At 48.4% G+C, this 10,355-nt stretch overlaps 1 protein-coding gene across 1 annotated transcript; it reads right to left on the reverse strand.

Annotated features, from left to right (window-relative positions):
* Positions 1-823: 823 nt before the first annotated feature.
* On the reverse strand, positions 824-9,272 carry EREG (epiregulin). The gene is made up of 5 exons (XM_063415328.1): positions 8,519-9,272; positions 3,041-3,124; positions 2,771-2,894; positions 2,059-2,205; positions 824-1,213 (listed from the first exon to the last, which is right to left on the reverse strand). Exons 1-5 carry the CDS (start codon positions 9,165-9,167, stop codon positions 1,153-1,155), a joined length of 1,065 nt encoding a protein of 354 aa, XP_063271398.1. The 5' UTR covers positions 9,168-9,272; the 3' UTR covers positions 824-1,152.
* Positions 9,273-10,355: the final 1,083 nt, after the last annotated feature.

The raw sequence follows: 10,355 nt of genomic DNA on the forward strand, positions 1-10,355 counted from the left end.
AATCCAAAATATAGGCAGGCAACCTTCCTGAGGGTATGGATGAACAAAGATCCGTGCTGCTGTCATGCAGTAGATGTTGGACAGGCTGCACTAGGAGCTGTCCCCTGAGACTTCCTTCAGTTGTGCCAGTTAAAACTATCCATTGGAACTAAGGTGCATTGATACACTTTATTAATACTGTGGTTTCTCTCTCCAAGAATAACTGCTGAGGCTTCAAAGACATTGCTCAGTCAAGCCACACTGTGTTTCACTCTAAGATCATAGAGTCCAAGCATTAATCCAGCACTGCCAAACCCACCAATAACCCATCTCCCCAAGTGCCACATCTATATGTCTGATAAACCTCTCCAGGGATGGGGCCTCCACCACTGCCCTGGGCAGCCTCTGCCATGGCTGGACAACTCTTAGAGTGAAGACATTTTCCCCAAATCCAATCTAAATCTCCCCTGGCACATCTTGAGGCCATTTTTTTTGTCCTGTCGCTGCTCCCTGGAAGCAGATCCCCCCGACCCACCCTGGCTGCCCACTCCCGTCAGGAGTTGTGGAGAGACAGAAGGTCCCCTCTGGAGCCTCCTTTTCTCCCTGCTGAGCTCCCAGAGCTCCCTCAGCTGCTCTTCATCATCTGTGTGCTCCAGACCCTTTCCCACCTCCCTTCTCTGGATATGCTCCAGGCTCTCAATGTCTTTCCCTTCATGAGGATTTGTCAATAAAGATATGAAACAGGACTGGTCCCAATACTGAGCCCTGGGGAACATCCCCAGTGACAGGTGGTAACCCCATTCACCACCACTCTCTGGAATCAGCAGACATTTTGACTCTGTCTAGAACTTTTATTTCAAGGAGTACAATTGCTTTGAGTATATTCACAAGAATAAATATAAAATTCTTCTCTCCAGAGCAAGAAGATGAGTTTTTATAAAAATATATCTCTATCCCAAAGAACCACTTAGGTGGGATTCCCTTTAGGAAATATTATTTAATAAAAAAATAAAACACTGAAAATAAAATGCTTGACCTATGCTTATTGAATTACCAAACCATTGAAATTTTTGAAAGGTTATAAATATTATTAATAAAAATAACATTTAAATAGATGGGTAGCCACCGAGTCCATCCAGATGAACAGAACACTGCAGGAAGCCACAGTTTCTCCTATAGGGCACCAACTTCCTTGTATTCACTGGCATTTGTTTGTCTCCTCTTGTTTCGGTACCTGGAGTAGAAGAGAGAAATGTGAGTTCTGGAAAGCCAGTTGCTTTTGGGGAGTGATGGGGAGTGGGGGGTAAAGGAAGGAAGGAAAATGAAGCTGTATGAGCTCTTCACACGTTTTAAATCTCTAGCAGCTACTCTCTCTCTGTGCTCATTTCCAGGTCTGACATCACTTGAATGCAGCCTCCTTTCTTGACTCTTCACTGAAAATTCCACATCTGCATTAGTCTTTCTGCTGGTACTAGGTTTGTCCTTGAGAAATCCTGCTGGTTACCATCTAGCTGCCTACCAGGTCTGGGAAGCTGAGCTCTCCCTCTGGAGTTGTTCCACCTCCTCAGCTCTCTGACAAATGCTTATCATTAGTTTTTAGGCTGGAGAATGATTCCTCCTGCTTTGGATCTGTCCATGGTGAAGAGTACTGTCCCCATGTAAAGCTGATAAGGCAGTGCTCATGATATCGCACTCACCACAATAACATAACAGAACAACAAATCAGCTAGTAGAAATCCAGCTGCTCTCCAATCCCTGATCCCTGAGGGAACGGCATTACCAATGAAAGAACTAGAGTTTTCTCTGTCTGCTCTCTCCTTGATCTCAACACATCCTCTAAAACAGACATCAACCAACCTATAGAGCCCCAGTACCACGGTGAACAGGCACCTGGGAGTGCTGCTGCCTGGCCTGCAGTCTGGGCCATGCCACACTGCCAGCAGGCTGCCTGTCCTGAACACCTCAAGGGCAGCTGAGCGGGTCTGTGTTTCGAACTGTTGGATGAGTGAGGTGTTCCAGGCTACCTGGGAGTGCTCAGAGGATGCCTGACACCCGAGCCACCAGGAACACAAGTCTCACCTTCTGCAGATGTAGTAGCTGGCAAGAGAGAGGGCAGCGAGGAAGAGCAGGACCACGATGACAGTCAGTGCCACGTACTCCTTGCTGAGGGGCTGCCGGACGAGCTCCGAGTGCACACACCGCACTCCGGAGAAGCCCACGTCACACCTGAGGGTGAGAAAGGCACAGTCAGAGACATGGCAACAGGGTTACACCTCAGCAGCTCACAGAGTATCCCATGCTGCTGGCCTGCTGCTTCCTCAGGGACAAGACACTTGAACTGATGTAAGTCAAGCCCACGTGGTCCTAGAGACGGTTGCAAATTGTTCAGGTAAACAAGCAATACCCTTAAAAATGCCTAAAGGGTCTTTATTTCATAGGTTGGATCAAAGGAGAGACCTTGGTGCTGTGCCTGAGTTCTGGATCTCATACTACTATAAATACAGAGGGACAGGGAAGCACATCAGAATGAATGTCCAAAGTCTAAAATGGGTTGATCACTAATTTCAGGTGTCTGAGACTCTCACAGAGATAACTGGAGGCAGCACATGTGCTTAACACTCCCTTAAACACAGCTGAGCACTATAGACATGGTGCTCCTCTTCACTTTCTTGTGAGCATTTCATACTTGGCTGGATTGGTGTTTCAGCTAAGTATCAATGGCAGCCAGATCAATGTTCACCTCAAAGCCCACCTCAGGGAGATCTGCAGGATGAGTGGGGCCTGTCTATACCTGCAATAGTGCTCATCCAAGTCCACAATGTACACACACTGTCCATGGAAGCAGTAGTCCTTCATTTCAGGCTTGCATCTTGTTATCCCAACTTGGGCCACACGTGGGCTGTTCTCTGTCTGGACTGCAAGGATATTTCATTAGCACCTCCAGATGTGGGCAATGTTGCTCACAGAAAAATGATTCTCATGGGCACCTCAGTGAGTCTGCCAGCCCAAGGAAGATGGGAACCAAAGATCTGTTATTTAAAAAGAGGTGTGCAGTACTTACTGAGTGCTGTTGTGCAGTTCTCCATTTCACCAGGCCCACATAATGGGATCACTGTTGTGCCCAGGATTGTTTGCAATAGGTAACCTATAAGAGAATAAAAACAATAGTCAAAACTAGTCAAAACTGGTCAAAACTAGTCAAAACTATTTTGAGTTCAGTATTTAAGCTGCAGTAGTAATTAATACAAGAAGAATAGAAGCTTCTCATCATGGTAAGAAAGACCCAAAGTTGAAAGCTGAAAAAATATAGGTCTGAGTGCCTACATTATACATGGCAGCCAAAGAAACATTTCTGAAATACAAACTTATAATGCAGAACAAAGATTCAACAGAAACCTCTTGCCAACATTCTGAGTGAAACTGGGCAGGAACAGGCTTGGAGAGATTATGGGGAGAGGCAGGAATTAGGCCATTTGGTGATTATGTTAGGTTTCTGACTGGTCAGGCACGGCACCTGTGCAAATGAAATAGCCAAGCTTCCACAATTAGGCATGACAATCCAGCATTCATCACAGGAGGAGTCCTTTTGCTGATCAAAATCAAGATATCCTTGACTCACTACAGCCCACAGGAAGAGAATTTCCTAGGAATCTGCAAGTCAGTGCAGCTGGTGACTCAGCACACCAGGTCAGTGCTGGGCCAGGCTCAGCACCAGTAGCTTCAGAGACCACTAACTGCTTGAGGTAGGCTTAACACAAAAGCTGCTCTTTACCAGCAAAGAACTTCCTCAGCCCTCTACTTGCTTAAGACAGCTGAAGGGCTGGACAGTTCCTGCACTGACACCCACTCTTTTGGCAGTTCTTTGGTTAAAAGTCTGCTTGCAAAGTCACTAACATGAGATACTGAACACTCCTCATTTGCCCACGAGTTTGGAGAGGTTACTGGCCAATTTATGGACCCTGGGCCACTGTTACTTAGCAGAATACCCAAAGAAACAGGCACAGCTTTCAGGTATTCCATTCATTAAATGAACATTTCCAAACACGATTTGAAAGCCAGCACAGGTACCTGTGGCTTCATGGCTAGTCCATGAGGGATAGTGAATGTCTGCCCTGGCTGGCCATGAAATCCACCTGGCTAACACTCCTGCTATGGTCACAAATTAACCTGCTCATGAACTGCTTAGTCACCAGCCCCATTCCATGGAAGTCTGTAATTTGTGTCTTTGGGCTGTTTGCCTCTATTAACTTGTCAGGTCATGCATGTCTAATGGAGGGAGTGTGCCTCCATAATTTCCTGATTGTTCTAATTCAACTCCAGTTATTAGAAAGTTTCATTACATCTCAGGGTTAAATCTAGTAGTGGTAATTTATGGATTTCCGGCAGCTCATCTATTTCTGGGTGATTAGGAGGTTTCCTTTAGCCTTCATTCCAGCTACACACAAAACCAGCAGGAATATCTAAGGGGGACAGGGCTTCTTCCTGTCTTTGCATTTTTAAAAACATCATTCCTCCTTCTTACCTCCCTCCACAATACATTCTTTGCAAAGCTAATAAGCCAGATTTCCACCAAGCTATAGAAGAATGAACAAAGCCCAGGTCCTCCAGGGCCAGAGCAACGGTAACAGATCCATGATGCCAGCCCCTGTACCAGCTGGAGACACCTGTGCCTGCCGGCATGACTCAGCAGGGCCTGCCTTACCCTCCAATGGGGCAGGACATGCAAGTTTACTTTCAGGGTGGGATTTTTTTTAAGCAGCAGTGTGCTCACTGTAGATTTCCTCAGCAGCAGCAGTTTAACACTTCTGTGAGGCCAGTCTGAATTGCTAAAACAGAAAGTTCAAGTGTGTGAAAGAAGAGGCCATCAGCTGTCAGACAGTGGCAGCCTAGGGATCTGGGGTCCCAAAAGATGCTGGAAGAAGATTTACCGAGTCAGTTCTTCTTCGCAGGAACTAGGGGGACATTTCAGGAGTGCTCCATGGACTAAGCTGCTCCCTTGACAGGGAGGAGCTGTGGCATATGACAGCAGTGTCCCATTAAGGATACCTCATGTCACAGAAAGAAAGAGGACAGAAATTAACAAAAGTCAAGGCTAAATATGCCAGAGGTATCCCAAATACCCACTTGTGAAGCAGATGGATTAAGCCAGCTGACTATCTCATGCAGCCTATACATTTCTGTCACAGTTTGCACAGTTCCTTGACCTGGGCATAACCCAATCAGCTGCTTTTTAAGCTGAAGTTCCCAGTTTGAAACTTAGCAGAACCCGGCTTTCACATTTGAGAAAACTCCAATGCAGGTCCATGGAAGAGACAGGTCAGCTCTCCTCTTGGCTCCATGAAGGAGGAGAGAGAGTAGAGCCATGCCTTCTCCTCCAGAAGGAGGCATGGCTTTCCAGTTAAAGGCCACAATTCAGACATCTATGAGGGACAAACTAAAACTAATCTCCTCCTCCAAAACTGCCCAAGGGCTTTCCCAATCCCAGCCATGTGCAGGTGCCTCCACCACCTGATTGCAGCCACTCAGGGCCAGAAAGGCTGGACTGCAGGCGTGGATATTTGCTGACACCCAGCAGTATTTTCTACTTTTGGACAAAGTTCTTCCTGCTCTGCACTGCTTTGTTTTGCCCTTTCCCCCATGCACATATTTCCCCTCTGACATCACTGGGAGGATAAGGGATCCGCACACAGCATTGGCAAAGTAAAGCCTTTCCCAGGATATTTATCAGATGATGCATACTAAACACAGCACCTGGGAGAGGTTATATTTTTATTCCTTCACTGTTCATTAAGCAAACACAGGGTACAAGATAACAGTAATGAGGTGGTGGATTTTCATGAGTGTCTTGCAGGAATGAGAGTGTTACACGTTGTATATCCTATATTACTTCATGAACACATAATCCCATGTGGCTTCATGGGTATTCCTGCAAGGTTAACACTGAGAGCACTTACTGGAACAGGAATAACGCTGCTGCTTACTTGTCCTTCCATGAGGGATGAAAGGAAAATGAGGGCCAGTGACCAACTGCCTTTGCTTCCTGCAGCCTCCATCAGAGATGACCTGCAAGGGTTAATCATCAGTTTGCCCACTGTGAGCCAGGTGTAGTTTCCAATGGCAGGATGACTGCTAAGGATGAAGGATGCACATGCGAAATATGCTAAACTGAGGACTACTCTGTGGAAGATTTACACTAGGGTAACTGTCAAGTTTCTGAGAGCTCAATCATTATTTGTGTTGGCTTTGTCTGTCACCAGTCTTGAGATTGCCAGTCTTGTATTAATTCACCTGAATGATGCTACCTCCCATTTGGCATCTCTGTGGTCTCTCTGCTACAGCAGCAGCACCTACACCCTCTGCATGGGTTGCCATTCCAAAGCAGAGATGCCTAGGTACACACCTAAAGCATCTCAGCCCATTTTAACTGCAAAGACAGATCAAGGTGCATCCCTATCATCTGATTTTGGACATCCAGGACACAACTGTCTAAGGCCTACTTTGAGTAAACCAAATAGGGAACATGGAAGCTAGCCAGTTTGTCCCACTGGCCTTGTGAGCATCCCTACTACCACTGTTTCATTTAAGAACTGCAGATTCATAGTTGTGGATGTCCAGGATCAGGTCACAGCAGCTATAATGCCACTCTGGAAAAACCAGTCTGTCATGGGAAGACTGGTCCTCCAAAATTGCTACAGGCCCACACAATCATCTTCAGCATTGTACCAGGACTTACCCTTAAGCAGAGATAATGCAGTTATGTGCACCCACCCCTCTGGAGACCTATGCACCAGTGATCTTACTCACATGCTTCCCCTGTGCCTTGGCCACACTGCTTTCCACCACCTGCATGGGAGCTGAGGTCCCTATGCCACAAAAGCAGAAATCCATTATTATTTCCAGCCAGACACATCAGCCAGTAACACTTTCCCCATCATTAGATGCAGCGATCTTTATGTTGAGCCATTTTGCTGACAGCCAGGAGAATCTGACACAGAATTTGAACGTCCGCAGTTCCTGGAACTGTCCTGTGAGTCTGGAGGTCCAACGCTTATCTTCCCCTTTACAGGCATTACAGTGAGCACAAGGATATTGGTGCCAAGGCTCCTGCAGCAACTCCCAGGAAAAGGCAGGGCCTGGGCTCGTCCCCATCACCACCACATCTGCATGTGGCTGGCACAGCACCGTGTCTCCTCAGGAGTGAGTGAGATCTCTCTCCCACGAGTGCCTTTCTGCTGCACAGTCTCCAAGCCCACAGTAGCCAGGATATGAACCTGGCAAGGACTTTCACTTCAGTAAGGCTTCAGCCATTCAGCAGGGAACCTTTTCCAGTCTGGCATAACACCAGTGACAGTCTTCCCAGAAGCACCAAGCTCTGCTTACACTCCTGCCCTGGGAGGGGAAGGTGGTAAAGTGCTCATAGCACTTGTTATGATGCCACCTAGCTATGACTAATCCATCCCTTACTATTAGATGCTGTGCCTGCCCCGGAAACAAAGAAATTCATACACAGATCCATGAAGACATACCAGTTCCTACCAGTGTCAGTTTTGTGCAAAGCATGGCTGACTCACAGACTGCAAGATGTTTAGCCTGCTGTCCTGGCAAGAGAGATGCTGTGCAGCGCTGATCCACGAACTGTTATGGAAACACCCGGCTAAGATGAAAGACACAAACTCATACTGCAGTGGGCTTAGAAGGTGAGAAAAACATCTGTCCCAAAAGAAAAGTCTTGGGAACAGAGTTTGTCCATCAACTACAACCTCGAGCCCAACATCATGAGTGTGAGAATATGCTTTGTCATTAAAGCAAGGTGTGAGTGTGCCAGGTCTCAGAACTTTGCTGCCCACACAGCTCAAGTTGCCCAACAGGGTCAGCTCTCAGCTGTCGCCACCTGTCACTGCCAGCGCCCCGTGGAGGAGTGTGACAAGAATCAGCTCTTGCATCACAGCACACCCAGGCCCCAGGACTCTTGATGCTCTAAGGACACACGTGTTCACTTGAGACTTTCAGGTAGCTTATGTCATACAATAGAGTAACACACTCCCAGCAAGGAGGTGGAGAAGTGTCAAGCACAAGGAGTCCACAACCTGTTTTGTTATCATAACAAAGTCTCTGCTGCTGTAAGGTTTCACCCACTGAGCTTGCCCAGAGCTTGGCCCGGGCGAAGGCAGCAGGACCGAGATACAAACAGGACAGGTCAAGGTGAAAGAGAACACAATACACTGGGAGCAGAGCTGGGAAGAAGGGAAATGTTCACCTTCACTCAGTCACAGGACACACCTGGGCATCGCACAAGCAGCAAAATCACAGAGTGTGGTGTGTGCTCCACTCCTCAGTTATACAATACACCCAGATACACCTGTCAGCGCCTGCGACTTCATTCTGGAGAAAGACCCATCAGCTTTATCTGAAGGCAACCTGAACTTTATGCTTTGACGCAGATTTCCCAACAGCCAAAGAATGCCCGTGCCCCAGGACGGGGACAGAACCCGATGCCCTCCCAGCCCTTGGCCACGGGAATGGGGACCTCGCCGCTTACCAAGGAAGAGCAGCAGGCTGCGGGGCCACAGGCAGCGGGCGTCCATCGCCCTCGATCCCCAGCGAGCAGAGGCAGAAAGGGAGGCGGCGCAGGCAGCAGCGGCGCGGCTGTGTGGAAGGAGCTTGCCGGCCGTCCGCACCTTTATGTGCCCGCGGAGAGGCGGGGCCCGCCGCGGTGACACTCGGCCCGCGGCAGCCTCCGCGCTTCCTGCCTGGCCGCCCCCGGCGTTCGGGCCGGGCCGGGCAGCCCCCGGCGTTGCCTGCGGGCGATGCCCTGAGGGCGGCCAGGGCCAGCGCCCCGGCCCGGCTGTCCCGGCAGCTCGCCGGGAGCGGGGGGCAGCTCTGCCCCCTCCGGGCCGTCGGCTGGTGCCCGGGTACATTAGGTGTCCCTCGTTCCAGCAAGTTGCACTGCAAATAGTACCTGGAGCCGTAAAATTACCCGAGCCCTCGGAGCAGTCTAGCCCAGGTGCTGATGCCCGCGACTTCCCGGGGCTGTGGATGCGTACGGCACAGCCTCGAGGCCACCGTCTCTGCTTGCCCTCAAAGCATCCATGCGATGTGCAATGGCTCGAGGCCCTGTGGACCAGGAGCCAGCTGCCCAGGTAGGCCCTGTTGGCACACAAGGGACCATCGGGCCATTGCGCTGTCATGAACACCAAGGTTTAGGAAACACCACAGGGTGGGCAGCAAGAAACTTGCTGTCCTAATCTCCCATCTCCTGGCATTTCTGAAGTGACCCTCAGCACACATGTGCAGCTGCCATGGAGCCCCGGAGCTAGGGCCAGAAATGGTTTATGAAGTTACAGCCCAGGCACCAGGCTCAGTTCACCCAGCACCTAGGCTGGCCGCAATGGTCTTGAGCTCAGGGGATGTGTATGCCACGTTCCCTCTCCAGCCCTTGGCCTCATCATGGCCCAGCAGCACAGACAGCTCCTGGAAGCAACATCTCTTTCAGTTATAAGATCCTTGAAAGAGTAGCCAATCAGTTACAGCTGTTTTTAAAAAATTCATTTCAAGCATCCCACTGAAGCCATGCACTCTGTCTATATTAGGTAAGACCTCATTCAGCATTTACATCCCACCATTGGGTAACAGGGATCCCACTCACCAAATCCCTACTGCACACGTTTGCCTAAAATATGAAGTGTGTTTCATCTCAACAAGCTGCTCAGCAATGATGGTTTACTTCTTTTCCTTTTGAAGGAAAAATCATCTTCCCCTGCCTTCGTGCTCTCCATAAAGGCACATAGATACCCAGTTTACCCAGTTTACTGATAAGCCTGTCTCACTGTGAAAGGAACTTGAGTATTGACACTGAGCTGCATTGTAACATGACTGAAGTGTCCCTAATTTTTATGTTTTATAAGCAGTTATTGATACAAGAGAGGTAACTGTAGAAGATACTGCAGAATACCATACACCGCAGCTCCATGTTCAGAATGCAGTTCTGAGTAATAAAGACATTCGTTCAGGGGGCTGCAGTAGATCTGGTACTTACAAATCATACTCCTTATTTTTGGAGCATTTTCTTAGGTCTACAGGAGATGCTGAAGTGGAAAAACGCAGCATGTTGCTACAGAATTGTGTGTCAGCATCACTTATTAATTACCTAAATGGTATGAGAGTTGGCAAGATAAATGTAATAAAGCTCAGTGTGAAAGTAGCATTTAGAAGGATGCCCTCCACAGGAAGTGGGACATGATATAGCTGGAATCTTTTTCTAAGTCCCCCTTTTTTCCCCTCTAATTAGTCATGCCAGGCAGATGGTGTCTTTTTTGATGCCACATGACTGTTTTTGTTGCTTCTTTAATTTGTGCTGATCCCTCTTATTAAGAATT

The sequence above is a fragment of the Prinia subflava genome, chromosome 18 (genome assembly GCF_021018805.1).
Source record: "Prinia subflava isolate CZ2003 ecotype Zambia chromosome 18, Cam_Psub_1.2, whole genome shotgun sequence".
Lineage (NCBI taxonomy): Eukaryota > Metazoa > Chordata > Aves > Passeriformes > Cisticolidae > Prinia > Prinia subflava.